Source organism: Camarhynchus parvulus, chromosome 1A (genome assembly GCF_901933205.1).
Source record: "Camarhynchus parvulus chromosome 1A, STF_HiC, whole genome shotgun sequence".
In the NCBI taxonomy this organism is placed as follows: domain Eukaryota; kingdom Metazoa; phylum Chordata; class Aves; order Passeriformes; family Thraupidae; genus Camarhynchus; species Camarhynchus parvulus.
In genome coordinates this window covers 63,136,344-63,153,454 of record NC_044586.1, presented here as the reverse complement: position 1 = coordinate 63,153,454, position 17,111 = coordinate 63,136,344, and the positions used below count along the sequence as shown (strand labels likewise).

Here is a 17,111-nt window from a genome sequence, read left to right as displayed (position 1 = left end):
TTTCTCCTTTCCAGCTGTTGCTGTGAACACAGAGACAGACTGTGGTGAACACCAAAGCTTTTGGCACCTCTGCTTAGTCTCAGACTTCCATTTAAGGTGCAGTAGCAGCAGCAGAACCTTTACCTGTGTCAGATAATTCTCTCTTGTGGGGTCTCTTCAGTGTTCCTAAGGGCTTGTACCTGGGTTCCATGATTCTCCTGTATGACCTGCACAATGGCTTTAATCTGAAGGGAATGAAAAAAGCAGTTAATATTTAGAACTCAGCAGATGCTTTCAGGAGCAAAAGTAAATCCTTTAACTTGTTTTAAGTACACTGCTCAACACCTTTCATAGGCACTGCAGCAAAAATGTTAAAGCAAAGGCAGCAATACCTAGTGCAAAGTCTTTGATTCATTGATGAGCTTCAGCAGCTGAAAGGTAGAGATCTGTCCTTTCAATATATCGACTTTAAAACATGTACATTTTTTGGAAACTATCTTGTAGTTCCTTCCTTACAGAAGAAGCTGACTACAGTTTTTTTATTCAGTGATTATTAAATGGAAGTCTCCTTTCTAAGGAGGAAAGGAAAAAGGAACGGGGATCTTTGTTCTGTCCAGACTGACACACCACAGCTCTCCTGCTCCCTGAGGGTGCTTTTTAAGCTGCCAACATCTACAGCAGCACAGCAGAACTGGCCTCTCTGATGCTGTGCAGGGGAGGAGTTCAAGCCCTCAGAGAAACCACCTTTAAAAGAAACTTCTGAGAAGCAGCAATGACAAATGGAAATGGGTCACAGAACAGAGAGATGAATCTGTATTCAGCTTCCTCCCAAACAGAGTTTAGCAGCAGAAAAGCCTCGACACACAGACAGAAGTAGAATACAAACTCTGGGGCTCAGCTCAACATACATGTGTGCTTCAGAAAGCCCAAGTCTGTGGGACTGAATATAGAAAAAAATCTGAATTATCAGACAAGTAAAGCCAAGCCTGAGAGGCTGGGATTCAGGAGGGGAATTGTCCTTACAGAGTTTGTATCACCTCCCTCCAGCAGCCCCTTGTCACTTACATTTCCATAACTTTGTCCTCTGTCCCACCCACTGGCAGTACATTGGGATACACATTCACAGGACAGATATAGCTCAGGAAATCCTTGATCTGAATTCCAGAAAAGAAGAAGCAATTTAACAAATTACAACAACAGTTAAGAATGTCTCTTAAAGGCAGAACTGATGCAAGCACATCCAAAAGTACTACTAGTAGTCTTTATGAAAAGACCAGTGTAGCCCACAACTCTGTCAAAGTGGGCATCTCTGGAACAAGGAAACAGGCCTGAAAGGATGCTGAGAACTCAGCCTCACCTAACACCTCACTGCAATCATCAATTACTACACAAGACCATGCCTGTCCCTGAAAGAAATGGCGGGGCAGACCTGGAATGTGATCCAGTGGTTCCTTGTCCTTTTGTCCTTACTGCTGCTGATATTCTCAAATACACATTTTTCTTACTGGAGTTCAAGCCTCCAGTTATGCAGACCAGGTATTCCTTTCCTATTCCTAAAGTCTCTCCTGAAGCACCCTGTAAAAGCCCATTATGACAAAACACACTGTTTTTTCCAAGCCTTACTCTGTCATCTTCTAAATTATCTCCAGTGAATTTCTTCAGGAATTGTCTGGTTTGGGGCACTCCTGCTGAGCACTGGAAACACTTGCAGGTTGCAGGTTACACTGCTATCTGTACATACATCATGGCTGTCCTGGAGTAACCCATAAAGTTATTGCAATTTTGTATCTAGCAGTCATTTACTGTTATTTTTTTTGCCTGTTGCTGGTGCACTTGTTAGGAAACTGTTATTTTTTCACTTCTATCAACTCCGGTTCATTCCTTACTGGTGGAAAGGGATTAGTTGAACCTGTAAAGAGAGACAACTTGTGTTTTCCTTTAAATTGTCTCAAACCAAGACAAGGACCCATCTATTTTTGCATGTGGAGGTAGGAGTGTCAGAGTTACACAAACCCCCATATTCCACCAGCAAATTCCACACTGGGACCTCCATTTAAAATTCTCCATGGCAGAGCAAATTTAGACTTAATCAGGATGCTAAAAACAGTACTGCCTTCCCCCATTTTGTAGTGCAAGACTTTGTGACAGTTCATTGTTAGCACTGATCCAGTTTCAGTTCAGTTTCTTAGGAGAAAGTGTTTTTAGATCTGTATTGAATCATGTTAAATGAAAGTGTGTGATTGTGGGGAGGATGTTGCCATGACCAATTTCCTTTTAGTCTTTTAACACAGGAAAAGGGGCAAGAGCAGCAGTCAGGATGAGAGAAAATTTGTTTAAATATGTGGGCAGAGAAAAGAAGGCAAATCCACCCAAATCTAAGTCACAGCAGATAAACAACACATTGTAAACTAAAACTCCATGCTTTAAGCATTTCATAGTTACACAATAATCTAAAATAGAAAGGCAGTCAAAACAATTGTAGAAGTGATCTATACATTGAGAACAGAGAACAGGAAATAGGCTTGTAATCCTGCCCTACTTTAACAAGCTCCTCTGCAGCTATATTAAAATTAATTTCTCTGTCATCAGCATTCAGAACCTCCTATCTCCTTACGTCTTATTACTGACAGGATTTTTTCTTATTATGATAAATCACGTAATCCACTCCAGAATAATCAAAACTCTTTTACATTTTCTTAATCAATGTATACTCAGTACTAGAAGTATACAAACCTCACTGTACGAAGAGTGGAAAGAGAAACAAGCTCTGTACGTTCTCTCCCCAGTCCTAAAAAAACAGAAGAGGCACAGAAATTAGGTAACTGCTGTTCATCCTGGTCAACAGACCAGCATAACCTACTCTTGAAGTCCATTCTGGGATTCAATTATACACATATCAGGCAAGAAACAGGTTTCTGTGGGCCCAAATGCTCACCTCACTATTACACTGGTTTTCTTTTTCCTTTCCCCAAACCACATTGTGGAGGGTTTGATGCTGATTACGTGCAGGGGAGTTCCATTGAGACAAGTCATCCCACAGGGCAGTCTGTTCCCTCGAAAGCAGTCATCATCCTGTCCAATGGATATAAAATTAAGTTCAACAGTGACCTTTTTTACCCAGAAATTAAGCAGCATAGTATTTAGCCAAGCCATGTTCCTCTCTCACTTCTAATTACCTTGAAAGACCCTGTCACACCTTGGTTCTTTAGTGCAGCTGGAAAAGCAAATCGGTCAGAGACACCAACACCCCAATGTGCCATCTCAGGTTCTACCTGTGTTCCTCCAAGCTGGAGCCCCCAGCCTGAGAGACATCCTGGAAATAGATGGCCACATGCTAAAACCACACAAGCACCATCTGAGCTGCTTTTGATACACTGAAATGGGCAACACCTGATTGATCTACTCAGCTGCTTGTTCACTTCACCTATATATATAACAATTTTCAGGGTTCAAATACAATTAAATTACTTCTAGCATAAGCTAATATATTTTTCCTTTTTTTTTTTCTTAAAAAAAACCAAAACAACCTCAACCCACTAACTAAGGTTTTCACTCTGCTTCACATTAAGTCACCATTTCACCAGTCTTCACTAACCCAAGAGGCCCCAGACATCAGCACCTATAACCACATTTTCAGAGCAAGGTCAGGGGAGGCTTTGCAGAAGGAACGCACCCGAGGATGCCGACAGGCGTGAATCTGCGTGCACTGGTCTGTGGTAACGTGGCACAGGATTTCTGGCATGTTCCTGAACATATCAAGTTTGTTTGTGTGCACCTAGAGAAAGCCAGAGTTTATTCTTTATTAGTGTTTGGCAGAGTGCAGCTGGAGCAGCTGTATAGATGTGATTCTGCTCTGCCCAAATGCTGGCAGGTATTTAAATTATTACTCCAAATAATGTCCAAGCAGAGATGTGTCAGCCAAAACCTGGACATCTAGAACAATTAGAACATACTACCCATACTAAAGAAGGATGAATACTTTTAAGAAAATCAGAATATATATACTAATTATTAATGCTGTATGCAAATGACTTTTATCATTCACAAAATAAAAGGGAGTGAGGTAAACACTGAGCTTGAAAACTGGGAATTAACTTCTCTTTGGAAAGTCCAGATGTTCCAGACTGAAGTCAACTAGTTACCTCATTCTGAGCACAACTGCACTTTTCAAGGGAAGTTAATGAAACAGGCATAACTGTGGCCTAGAGCAGCCCTCTGAACAGCCATTGCCAGTTCAGTGCTGACCACAATCATTACTGAGGATCTGTGTCAAAGCAGCAGTTAGGGAAACATTACCTTGATTCCAAGTTCCTCACTGAGGTTTATGAATAAATACTCATATCCATAAGCAGCTTTGCAGTTCAGCCACACAACATGATTACGAGACAGTGAGGTCCAGCTTCGCACCAACTCCAAGATCCCATTTAAACATTCCTCCTAAAAAGTGTGGAAAGTGCTGTCAATCACCTTGGAAAATACTTCCAAATACTGTGATTTAGTAATGCAAAATGGCATTGCCTTGTAAGACCTTCCTAACAAAGGGGTAGTTAATTAATTAACAGCTTTAAGGGCCTTTCTTCTCACAATTTGTTACACTTACCCGGCTTGGTATGTGATAAAATTTAGGATCACAAAAAGTGGTGTCCAAATACACACTCTGGATGTCTTTTACGCTGGAGGATAGAAACATGATATCAGAGTAAACATTATACCACAGTGCTAAGACACACCACTTCCTCTCTCTTCAAAAGGAGGTAACTCTACCTCTTCATTACAAAGAATATGTCAAAGGGGGCTTGTAACTGCAGTATTGCAATTATATTTAATCTAGAATAAAAAATGTGGAAAAAATAATTAATTCCTAGCCAAATTGCCCCTGCTATATGATCTTCTGTTCTTTTTTATCTCCCACAAATAGCTCACCTGGTCCCTGAATGCAAAAGCTCCATTCTGGCTGCTTCTCCTTTTGCAAGCCTGAAATCCCCTGTGTACAACACAGTGCCATTCTCACCTTCAAACAGAAACCTGCAGACAGCAACATTTGGGTCAAACTCCTCATTAAATGCCAGGTGGTGAAACATTTAAAGTGCTGAAAGGACATACATGACTGAACCTGGACAGTGACCAGCTGGCAGAAGTGTCACCACTACATCTTCTTTCTGGAAGAAAGGGGTTAGCATTATTTTCAGACTGTAGTAAGTACTACCAGTACTTTTGTCAGCACAGTGAGAGCAATGCATTACTCCCCACAGCCTCCTGCAACATTTAGCATTGCTTTAAAACCAGAGAGTCTCTTCACACTGCAGCCACCATCCTGTCATGGCAGAAGAGAGAACCAAGAATTGTATGGTGCCTATAAAGCAAGTTGGACAGAAGACAGTTCTACATCCTTGGTTCCTGGTAAGCCAGTACAGAATAGTTTGGATTGAAAGGGACCTTTAAAGTTCATCTAGTCCAACTCCCCTGCAATAAGCAGGGACATCTTCAACTAGATCAGACTGCTCAGAGCCTCATCCTGACCTTGAATGTTTCATTGTAAAATGCTTCCTCCTTCTATCTACTCTGAATTGAGCCTTTTTTAGTTTAGAACTACCACCCCACTTTTCTGTCACTACAGGAGAGGAGGGGCACATACATTTTAAAAATAGCTTGTGCACCTCAGATGCTGCAGCTGTGTTTCCTGTACTCATCATTGCTGCCCATGACTGACATATGAATCTTTTTTTCCTGTAACTTACCTCACCAGATGTTTCATCTTCTAAAGAAATCTGAGTTGGTGTTTCAACTTCCAATGCAACCTGTATCAAAATTATTAATTGCATTATAGGATTTACTGAACATTCTGTATCATGTTTATGTCTAGTTATTTATTATGTAGACATCTGTAGCACTCACTGTGGCTAATGCTAAGCCCGTAAAATTAAACTCATTTTCCTGTAGTAAGTCATAAATTTCCATTTCCAGTGGAATAAATTTTCCTTAAAGTTATCTAAAAATTAAATGGAGATACCTCAGGCAAGGTGTGCATGCCTAAAAGTTAGAGCATGTTGGACTTCTATCAGCAACAGCTCTTGTTCCTCTGGATTGATCACATTATTTTTGGATGATTGCAAAGCCCAAAAATCCCAGTTCCACAGCAGTGGATCTTGCTAGGACATCTCTGTGCTGCAGGACTTCCCACTGCCCCCTATTACTAGAAGCAGAGCCCACAAATCACTGGAAGGACATATTCCTGTATTTGTGCAGAGATAATTATTTTTATTTCTGTAAAAAAACTCATGTTCTGTTTTACAATGCCTATTTTATAATTAATAATTATTATGTAACTACCATAATATATATATAATAATATATTATATTAATAGATATAATAATTATTATATAATTATTTTCATTTCTGTAAAAAAACTCATGTTCCATTTTATAATGCCTGCATCTGCAAAAGGAAGGAAATAACTTCAAGTCACACCTGTACATAACACTGATCCCTTGCAGTCTGGCTCCAAACACTGGAAATCATGTAAATGTATGAAATTTTTCAGTGATTTTATACTACAACTTCTTCATGTTGTAGTCCATTTTCCAAAAAGCAAAATGAAATTCATATAACTTCAGATTATACACGCTCCAAGCAATATGAGGCTTTAAAAGAAGCCAAAGAGAAATCAAGGACAGAAGCAAAGAGACATGAGCAAGGTAAGAAAATGAATACAAATTCAAATGTACACATGATCAGTGTAAGGATGAAGGCCATGTAAAGCTGAAGTTGAGAGAAAAGGAAAAATTTTGTGGGGGGAAAAATAATTAAACAACAAACCAATGCCACATAGCAAGCAGCAGGAAAGGCACATTGATGGCACTTAGGCCTCGAAACACTCTATCAATATCAATCATCAGACACTCCTGAGGAGCAGAGAGCTGCTTCTTTCTGAGAATCACTGCTTGGAAAGTGCTATTTTCAAAATAAACACAAACTCACAATATGATTCTCCCAAAACTTGTATTTCCAGTTAGTCAACAACAATTCCTTAGTTACTGGTGAGCAGTAGAGTTTAACTTTCAAGCTGTGAGGAGACAAAAAACACAGATAAATGTTTTTTAAAGTAGACATGAGGAACAATCTGACAACACATCAGCACCTGGCACCCAGAATATCAAACCCTGCCCTCAGAAACCTCTCATGTGAGGAGACCTGCAAAGCTGGAGGCCTGCAGACTTCTCCCTTGCACAGCAAACCCAAACCTACCCCTGTGTGCCCCTGCCTGTGTGGATTGCAGTCACAAATGCAGAATGTGGTTCATGGTCATGACCTATCTGCTGTTTCTCTACCCCTGCACACACCCCTGGAACAGGAATGTGGGACAGCCAGCACACAGCAGAACACAGAATACTCCTTATGAAGCTTGAGCTGATGCACAGAGACCTGATGAGCAAAGAGATTCTCTGCTTGCATCAGAGGAGATGCAGTATCTACTCTAATAAATCAAAGAGAGCCTAGGAACTGGTCCATAACCTCCCTGCCACATTTGGTCATCCTCATGGTGAAAAAGGTGTCCCTTGCCCTTTCTTTATGCACTTCCATGAAAAGTCTGGCTCCATCTCCTCCACCCCTACCTGCAAGCAGTGATATATGATTGTCTCCTACCCCCAAGGCTGAAGACATCCAGCTCTCTCAGCCTCTCCTCACACATGATATGGCCCTGGCCCCAGACCAGCGTGGTGATGCTAACACCTATCAATTTACCATCCAGGGGAGCTCAGGGCTGGGCACAGTACCCCAGAAAGTCTCACAGATGCTGGCCAGAGGGGAATAACTGTCTCCTTCAAACTGCTGGCTACCTTCTTGTTTATACACCTCAGAGAGCACAGCTGGCCCCTTCACTGCACACGCACAGCACTGTCTCTGTGTACCAATGCCTCCAGGGAATAACAGAGAGATCCTCACCAAACTGATGAACATTGTGGAGTTCAACAAGGCCAAGTGCACCTGAGTCTGAGGGATAAATGGGTTAACAGCAGCAATGCAGAAGACTTCGGGGTACTGGTGGATGAGAGGCTGGCCATGAGCCAGCAGTGTGCACATGCAGCCCAGGAAGCCAATCTTACCCTGGGCTGCACCACCAGCACTGGGCAGCAGGACAAGGCAGGGGGTTCTGCTCCACTCCTGTGAGCCCCACTGCAGTGCTGCACCAGCTCTGGGGGCCCAGCACAGCAAGGACAGGCACCTGCTGGAGCAGGTCCAGAGGTCACCAAGGTGCTCAGGGGGCTGGAGCATCTCTGCTATGAAGGCAAGGCTGAGATAGCTGGGGTCCTTCAGCCTAGAGAAGAGAAAATTCTGGGGGCACATTACTGCTACAATTTATTATTTAAAAGGGGCTTTAAAGAATTATAGAGAGAGACTTTCTACAAGGACACGGTGTAGATAAGGGACCTGACTTCAAATTGCAAGGGGGCAGGCCTAGATGAGATACAAGGAAGAAGTTTTATACAACGAGTGAGGGTGGTGCGGCACTGGAACAAACTGCCCAGAGAAGCTGTGGATACCCCATATCTGAAAGAGTCCGAGGCCAGGTGGGAGCAACCCGGCCTAGTGGGAAGTGTCTCTGTCCCATTCCCATCTTGGGATTGATGATCCATGGCAGTTCCTCGCACTGTTTAGCTCGAGCTTTGCCGCGCACCGGCCGCGTCCCCTTGAAGCCGCCACCTCCCCCAGAGGCCGCCCCGCCTCCAGCCCGTACCTGCCCTCCAGCCGCCTCTTCAGGGCGGTAGCCCGCAGCCCCATCATGTGATCTGGGGAGAGAGGCACGGGGTCAGCCAGGGGACACGCGGGGCGGGGACAACGGACAGAGGGAGGGACACGCGGGGTGACGGAAGGACGGGCGGTGTCGGGGGTCCCTCCCGGCGGGCCCTCACCCTTGTGGCAGTGCGACAGGAAGAAGGCCCGCGCGCGCAGGTTGTCGTGGTCGAAGCGGTCGATGGACAGCACCGGGTACTCGCGCGTGCGGCCCCCGAAACGGCTCATGGCGGGCGCCGCACGCTTCCGCCCGCCCTGGCCCCCAGCCAATCATGAGGCGTCCCCGCCCCGCGCCGGCCTATCAGGGGCGGGCACGGCCTTTTTAAAGGGGCCATGGCGGGCGGTTGCCTGGCGACCGTTGGCGTCGTGGGGGGCCGGCCGTGAGGGGCCGGGGGAGGCCGTGAGGGCGCCGCCATCGCGCCTCGGCCGCCACCCCTCCCCGCCTGATAAGAGTGATAAGAGTCCCCGTTTTGCGTCTCTTGAACAGAGGTGGGCCGCCTTAAAGGCTGGGTGGGCGGGTTGTGGCCAGGGCGGTGGGAGCGGGGTGAAGTTACGGTCGCAGCGCAGTTACGGGTGCAGGCCGGGACGTCTGCCTGAGCACCTCGGGATGTACAGGGAACTGTCGGGTAGAGTAGGTAGAAGCCACTGGAAAGAGGGGAACTTAGATTAGATATTAGGAAGAATTCTTTTAAAGTGCGGGCAGTGAGGCGCTGGGACAGGTTTCCCTGGGAGGTTGTGCTGCCCCAGTTCTGGGACAGTTCAAGGCCAGGTTGGATGGGGCTTGGACCAAAACGATCTCACGGAAGGTGTCCCTGCTCATGGCAGGGGGTTGGAACGAGATGATCTTTAAGGGCCTTTCCAACCCCTTAACATCCTCTGAAATCCCTTACTGGCTCTTCTGAGACCCCAAGCAGATCCTGTGTTTGCCGACTTAAGTGATGTAGGCGGTACCGCCATCTCCTCCCCCTGCTGTGCCCCGGGGCCTCTCCTGCCTGGGGACGTGGTGCTCCCTATCCCGCTGGATACCCTGGCCTGGAGCCAAGGTGCCCCTCGTCTTCAGCTTCAACTCTGCTGGTGAATATGGGTGTGCACCCTTAGTATACCAAGAAGGGTGAAGATACAGACAGCACTCCTCCCCAGCAGCAGGCTGTGACCCACAGTCCTGCTCCACCTGCTGACACGGAGCCCCTCACTCATGACAGCCCTCCCCCAGCAGCTAATTTTTCAGGACACATCCTGTTCCTACTCCAGTGGATGGAAATTTAGTACCCCCACCTACTCCAGATGTCATAGGTGCTCATACCCCCAGCCTGACTGCCAGAGCTGGCACCAGTGTTCACTCGTACACAGGTGCACTTTGTCCTTGCAGCACACACACATGTGGAATACAGAGTTTGTGCAGAGAGACAGTTAAGACTGAAGAAAATACAAAAGGGTAGGACGGTCTCTGATGATCAGGTGTGGGGCTTAGCTGGGCGTGTAACGCTGACTGGTCCTGTTTTACACAGGACAGGCTTATTTTATACTCCTTTCTGTCTATTCCCATCATTGTTTCTCACTGCTCCTGCACATTCCTCACAGATCTATACAGTTCTGTGGATTCCCACACCTCTCCAAGTCTGGGGCCCCCTGGTTAAGTCTCACCAGTGCAAAGTCCAGGTTGGTCTCCCTGGATGTCATTCCTGTAGTTTCATGAACTCTAGCATCTATTAGTGCTGGAATTGAGGTTTGTTTATCAGTGTTTGTTTTGTCAGGTCGCTGTGTCTGCATATTTTGTTTGTTTCCCCCTTTTTCCCAGATTTCCCAACTGACAAGGTCCCCAATCAGATAACCGTGTTGGTATAAACATTCTCACACTCTTCACATGCCACAGGTGTGGTTTTCATCATCATTTTCCTCCTTTGCTGCTCAGGTTTGAGTCCCCATATATTGTTTTATGTCTTCCTCCCTTTCCTGTAACCCCATGTTGCAGTGAAAGTGGTCCTTGGGCAGATGCCCTAAGGGAGCAGACACTCTCCTCCCACAAACTCTCACAGCTTATGTAACTGTTCAGGAGACCACCATCAGTGAGCCCAGGCTAGTTAGGATTCCACAGTGTTATGATTAACATCAAAAAATATGTTCCCAAGGCCAAAGCACTCTCTGTTTACCCTAAATTAGGAGCTGGCAAACAAAAATTGTCATCTCAGTAAAGTCCACTTCACTGTTCAAAATTCCCTTTAAAGAAAAGCGTTAATATTAAACTGAATATTTTCTTACCATTCTCTTGTCTTCTTTATTTGCCTTTGTCTGTCTGTTGTCTTTCATTTCTTCCCTGAATTTCTGGCTGGAGTACAGCTCTCCCCTGCTCTGGTACAATGAAAACAGCTTTGTGCCTGGAACTTGGACACACAATAGACACAGAGTACAATTTTTAAATAGCAGCCCCAAGATAGGATGCTTTCATTGTATGAAGTCACTAAGCTGGAACTTTCAATATATGATCTTTATTTTTTGGGCAGGAACACCTCTGGACAGGCACTTTGAATTAATGGTGACTCAAGAAGAGCCAGACCTACCCACATGTGTCGAAGAAAAACCTTCATTAGGTGAATCCAGCATGTCCAGTAAAGAAGCACTTAACACTAAGGACATGTGAGTTATCACAAGACACTTCATTTCATTCTAGCTTAGCATTTATTAGGATCTAATATTATTGCTCATCATATTGACTGTCTAAAGTCAATATTGACTGACAACAGTTCTCATCAAACACTGATTAAAAATACAGAGCTTGAAAAATCCTATGATGGCTACAAAAGAGCCCTTTGCAGCACAGGAGAAACAAACTTACCCCACTTACTACCCTGAATTTAGAATAAGGATCTGTGCTTATCCTGTTAATTTGTATTTGATACCTCCCAACCAGGTGGGAAAATTACTTTTTTAGTTTAGTGAATGGCTGCTTTCAATTGAAAACTGCTGCAGTGCCTGGTAAAAGAATGCTTGGAGTACTGAACTGCAAGAAATGGTTTAGTGGTGCCAGAAAAATGCCCTTTTATATATTTTATTGGTCTCTAATAAATGCATTCAATAAGAGATGAAGGGCCCTTTCTTTGTCTGCTGCTGGCTCTCATACAGACAGGTGACAGGTGTGCAGACTTCTTTCTGCTAGTCCACATTGTGATAACAATAATTCCTGATATAATTTTTCCAAATATTTTTATCATGTGGTGCAAGACTTTTTTTTTCCAATTTCTGCTTTTCTAAAAGACTCAGTGACATTTTGCATTTGATATGATTTCAGCATTCAACTTTGCAAGCTCTCTGTTGATATAGGAACTTGCCAAATAAAGAAATTGGGCAAGGTTTGGAGGCAGCATGGTACCCACAGGGAAGGAAACTATTCATGCTCTCACTGCAAAGTCCAGAAGCTTTGATTCCTTGGAGATACTTTCCTAGTTATGAAGCTGAAGCTTGGTGACATTTCAAAACTGGGAAAGGGCTCATCTCTGATCATACCTGCGAGGCATGATAGTGATGGGTGTGCTTTGCTGGCAGAAGCAACAAAAGTTCTATTTGAGCAGCAAAATAAGATATGCTTAGGAAAGCAAATGCAATGAAATTCAGAAACCAAATTATTTTTTAATGTAGTTCAAATCCATCCCTGGTGAGTATCCACTGTCTGCAATTTTTTATTGCTTTTTTGTTACCATTGTTCTTAGTTTGTTTGGGGTTTTTTTCTCATTTATCTATTTAATTAATTTTCTTTTCAGTTTGAGTTTCAGCTTGTCCCAGTTCTGCTCTTTTCAGGTTTAGCAGTTGATTAACCTGTTTGCTGTTTCTCATCAGACTGAACAAATGGGTTTTGTGTGAGGAGGAAGTCAGTGGCAGTCTGTTTGCTAGGGCAAAGGCAGAGAGGTGAATTCTGGCAGGTTGTGTGCCTTGTCTCCTTATCCAGTTTATCTCTGAAGACCTCATCTCTGTCATTGGCACTGTGGCCATGTCACTGACTGTGCATTTCTCCTTTCCCCTCCTCTCCCATCCTGAGTGTTTGCTGTTCTTCAGTAACAGCCCAGATCTTCATTCTGTGGTTCCCAGTTTGGGGCCACTTCAGGAGCAAGAAAGAAAAATCTGGAAATCTGCCTGCCTGCCCCAAGAGGACAGCAACTGCAAAGATGTGAATTTCAAAAGTACTGCATTTAGTATTTTTTTAATTCATCAATATGCACAGTTAAATTTTAGGAGGGTTGAGTCAAGATATACACAAAAGTACAGATGAGTTGGGTTTGACATCAAGTAATGCATTTAATTGGATTCCAACTGCTTATAACTTTTCCCTTTTTTAACCTCAGACTTTGAACTCTGTAATTCCTTTATTTTAAAATTTTGTTCTATCCATTACTCTATGTCCCCAACAAAATCACTTGCTTCTGTCTTCTCTATTTAATTTTTTTAAGTCTAATTTCAGGAAGATGCCTAAAGTTTCTGAAGTCACAACTGAAGCTGACATCAAACCAAAATCTATGCATCGTGCCAAAATATGGTCAGATGTTGTAGAGAACTTATACAGATTTCAGCAAGCTGGATACAGGGATGAGGTGGAATATAAACAAGTAAAACAAGTTGATCAGGTAAAATTTAGAACTTTTTAAGAGTTACTACTTTAAACTTCTGTCTCATATGAAATGATTAAATAAAAATGGAGGTGCTGCTTATTTCCTTTCATTTAGGCTAGGTTCTGATACAGTGGCTTTCCTCACAGGTCTAACTTGAATTCTTGAGCTGTTTTTAACTGTGTAGAATAACTCATTTCACAGAAGTGAAGCAGAAACACTACCCAGCCTGTGTTTTGTTCCCCATCTCTGATGCATTTAGAAGCATCACAGATCTCTTTGAACAGATGTAGCTGATCTCCAAAGGAATCATTCAGTGTTCAGGAAAAAATATTTCAAAGTGAGCTTTCTGAAGCTTCCCCATTAATCTGTCAATAGACTTGATGGGAAACTTGTTGATTGTCCGTGGAGTCAGTCCTGTGTCATTGCTACTGCTTCAGTTTGCAGTTGGATTGTGTGGTAGCACAGTCAGGCTTTGTGCACACTCAGAGCTTGGCCTCTATCAAAATGATGTTCACAATGGAAATATTTGAGCTGTACTAAAGGCAGTTGTGACACAGGCTCTTGTCAACACCAGGGACTTGTGCCTCTGCTCACTGCAGCTGTTAGTGCTGCTTCCCAGCACATCAAATGAGCTACTGAGTAGTGGCCAAATTTCCATGGTTACTCTAGGTTCAAAACAGCAACCAACAGGTTAATACAGCAAACAATATAGCATTTTTATTACAGCTCTGTAATTTAGCTCCTAAAGCAGCAAATACAGTATGAAGAACACACTTTTAAAATATGCTGACCTGCCATGCACATAAGAAACCACAGAAAGTTCCAAGAAACTCACTCCCCATCCAGTTAACTCAAAACACAGCAAAACACATTGATGTGCAAAATAAAATGCAGTTTATTATTTTATTGTGGGCTCTTATACCACTGCAAAGGCTGTGGTAAAATTTTCAGTAAGTGCAGATGGAAATCACGTCATTATTGTGGTAGGAACTGTGTGTTCAAGATTTATGGCAGGGCACAACCCCTGGCAGTTAAACCCTGATGAAAGTTAAAGAATACCACTGACTAATTGTAATGTGAGTGAGCATTCAGTTCCAGCATGCCAGGGCCTGGCAGTGATTCCCTTTCAACTTACATATTCCAAAATTTCTTGTTTAGTCCACATTAGTCTATAATGCAGTTGTTACTAAAGATGCAATTATAATGTAGATGGAATGAATATTAAGGCTGTTATGTTTAGACAGACAATGCAAATAACACAGCTGTATGCCTGAAGCCATAAAGTAAGTGATGAAACCACTTCTGGGGCTTCCAATTAGAGAATGTTCTAGTCTGATATCCTACTGTCAGCTCTGCCTGGAAGAGAAATAAGATGCTTATTACCTGATTTTTACAGTTTACTTTAATCAGGAGCAGTTGTAGATGCCCAAGCTGAAAGAGCTACTAAAGCCATAAAGCTGTTGAACGTGCAAATGCTGAAGCCTTTAATTTAAAGCTTTACACTGTGAAACACTGTGAAGAGCACCAGGGTGATGCTGAGTTTATGTGGGACTGATCCTATTGTCTTTGAGACTGATACATTCTGAAGCTTACTTTATTTTCATTAAATTACTAATTGATACAGTCTGAAGCTTACTTTATTTTCACTAAATTAATAATGAAAAGCACATTTTTCATGCTCAGAAGGATCTGAAAGAAATCTTGAAATATATGTCAGTCTTACAGAAGCAGATGCAGCCTCTCAAATTACTGAGTAACTAAATAGCATCAATGTTATATTCCTAAACAAGGTGTTTTAAAATCTTTGACTAGTCCAATTTTATATTAGCCTTTTAAATATCATTAGATTCCTATTTCTAGGCTTTTCAGATCACATAACTTTATACTAAACCTGAAAACTGGTTTCTGTCATTTTGTTCTCAATCTGTTTTTAAAAGTTCAGCAAGTTAATAGAAAAGTAGTATTTAGGTGTAAATGAGGGTTTCCTATGAAAGTATACCCTATATTCCTTGCAATGTCATGCACAAACATCATTTAATGTGAGCATGTTCAGGTGATTTTTATATTCTTTTTGCTCTCCTTGTAGGTAGAGTGCTGGCCAGAAACTGGATTTGTTAAGAAACTCCAGAGAAGGGACAATACATTCTATTATTACAACAGACAAAGAGAATGCGAAGACAAAGATGTCCGTAAAGTGAAAATTTATGTGTATTAGAGTTGTTACTGTTCTGGTGGGTTTGTTTTTATAAATTGTTTCTTAAGACCTGTAAGTAAATGAACTGTGTAATCTGGCTTACCTTAAGTATCCATGCCATGCTTAGATAGAAAGGGAAGTGCTGGAAATGTAGAGAAGCCTGAACTATAGACATAGAAACTTCACTTTTCCTTCCTATAACTAAAAGTCTTATTATTCCTCATTTTCCTGGTTACAAATGCTTTGACATAAAGCTAAAAAGCTGGTAAATGGGCATCATATATTTCAGTTAACTGTATAACATCCATTGTAAGTACAAGCATCAATCTTTATTTCAGACAATATAATCTAGTTGGCACTGGTTAATGTCAGCTACAGTCTCTTGGGGTGGCTAAGGGTTATGAGACTCAAATGGCCAAAGTGAGGCCAGAGCACTGACTGACATTTCCTTGGAGCAGAGCAAGAAAAACAAGCAATGAATTTGAGTGAAGGATGCTGAACAATCAAGTAACAATGGCCAGTGCTGAGCTGCAGATATAGACTGGTTACTGTGATAGAAAGAGTCACAACAGAAATGTCTTTTTGTCTATCCCCAAAGTACTTTTGTCAGGTGCCAGTATTAATTACTCAAAGAGGAAGTATTAATTGACTTAGTAGCATATGCCTTCTTGGGGGGGTGGATTGTGGATTCGCTGGTGTTGGGAACATGGAGTATAAAACTCCAGGAAAAACATGAAATCCACGCTCAGTAATATTTAGGGGAAAGTGACATACACAGATGATATGTGGGATTTCTGGGCAGAATTCATCTCATCTAACTTCAAATGTCACATTATCAACATCCACACCTGATCCTGGCATTTGGACAGCCTTTGTTCTGAATAGAGAGGAGCTCTTGTTGGCACAATTAATTTATTTTAAGTGCAGCTATGTAATGTTTTCTTTGCATGTGCTGCTGTGATGTCAGCTCTGCGGCAGCTGCCTATACCTGGGCTACTGAGACACTCAATGAAGATGAGGGACTATACTTACCTTCACTCATGAGGGGATTTAATTAAAATACTTTGAGATGCCAAAATTCTTGATTATTGACCAGCAGAACAGACTGTTGTCATGTAAATCAGTAGGTGTGTTTGAGGTAGTTACAAAAAATTTGTTATTAATATTTCCTATCTCTAGACTGTTGACCAAGGGCATCTAAACTTAGTTTTAGGCATGAGTTAGCAGTGTACATTTGACCACCTATCATGGATATTCTTCATTTATTTGAGCCTAAGATGGAAGCAGACTCAAGATGAGAAATAGAGGACTTACAGCTCCTAGTCAAAATAAGCAGTATGAATGCAATATTTAAAAGACCTCATTGACAATGACTGCTGATGATCTCCTCATCTTATTTAGACTACTTGGAAAATTTTAGCTTAAATTTGTATGAGCTCTCTTAGAGAAATGACTGAAAGATATTCTGAAGCAACTATGAAACTTATATTCTCAGAAGGTGCTAATGGAATATAGAGAGTTACTGAAATGTAGAGAAATAAAACAT

General features: G+C 42.4%; 2 protein-coding genes across 7 annotated transcripts in view; one reads left to right on the top strand and one right to left on the bottom strand.

Annotated features, from left to right (window-relative positions):
• Positions 1 to 9,033, bottom strand: part of DCLRE1C (DNA cross-link repair 1C) — a 12,057-nt gene extending 3,024 nt beyond the window's left edge. Inside the window, exons 1-13 of the mRNA XM_030959892.1 lie at positions 8,893 to 9,033; positions 8,718 to 8,769; positions 6,959 to 7,043; positions 5,718 to 5,777; positions 5,083 to 5,138; positions 4,903 to 5,004; positions 4,580 to 4,652; positions 4,276 to 4,416; positions 3,653 to 3,754; positions 2,915 to 3,051; positions 2,713 to 2,767; positions 1,045 to 1,133; positions 124 to 224 (exon numbers count right to left, since the gene is read on the bottom strand). Coding sequence (XP_030815752.1) covers positions 124 to 224; positions 1,045 to 1,133; positions 2,713 to 2,767; positions 2,915 to 3,051; positions 3,653 to 3,754; positions 4,276 to 4,416; positions 4,580 to 4,652; positions 4,903 to 5,004; positions 5,083 to 5,138; positions 5,718 to 5,777; positions 6,959 to 7,043; positions 8,718 to 8,769; positions 8,893 to 9,001 — 1,162 coding nt within the window. The 5' untranslated portion in view covers positions 9,002 to 9,033. The remainder of the gene's footprint in view (positions 1 to 123; positions 225 to 1,044; positions 1,134 to 2,712; positions 2,768 to 2,914; positions 3,052 to 3,652; positions 3,755 to 4,275; positions 4,417 to 4,579; positions 4,653 to 4,902; positions 5,005 to 5,082; positions 5,139 to 5,717; positions 5,778 to 6,958; positions 7,044 to 8,717; positions 8,770 to 8,892) is intronic.
• Positions 8,828 to 17,111, top strand: MEIG1 (meiosis/spermiogenesis associated 1). 6 transcript variants are annotated; one of them, XM_030959895.1, is made up of 4 exons: positions 8,828 to 8,932; positions 11,275 to 11,407; positions 13,224 to 13,386; positions 15,458 to 17,111. In XM_030959895.1, the coding sequence occupies exons 2-4, from the start codon at positions 11,304 to 11,306 to the stop codon at positions 15,584 to 15,586; spliced, it is 396 nt and encodes a 131-aa protein (XP_030815755.1). In that variant the 5' UTR covers positions 8,828 to 8,932; positions 11,275 to 11,303; the 3' UTR covers positions 15,587 to 17,111. The 6 variants fall into 6 exon arrangements, with proteins under 6 accessions (XP_030815755.1, XP_030815760.1, XP_030815759.1 ...); XM_030959900.1 differs by having other exon boundaries at positions 8,844 to 9,262; positions 13,228 to 13,386; XM_030959899.1 differs by having other exon boundaries at positions 8,844 to 9,262; positions 13,213 to 13,386.

Bases quoted from the DNA above. Each gene is read 5' to 3' on its own strand.
- MEIG1 (XM_030959895.1), top strand. From the start codon at position 11,304: ATGGTGACTCAAGAAGAGCCAGACCTACCCACATGTGTCGAAGAAAAA. The intron at 11,408-13,223 runs GTGAGTTATCAC...GTCTAATTTCAG, and splicing joins GCACTTAACACTAAGGACAT to GAAGATGCCTAAAGTTTCTG. The intron at 13,387-15,457 runs GTAAAATTTAGA...CTCTCCTTGTAG, and splicing joins AAGTAAAACAAGTTGATCAG to GTAGAGTGCTGGCCAGAAAC.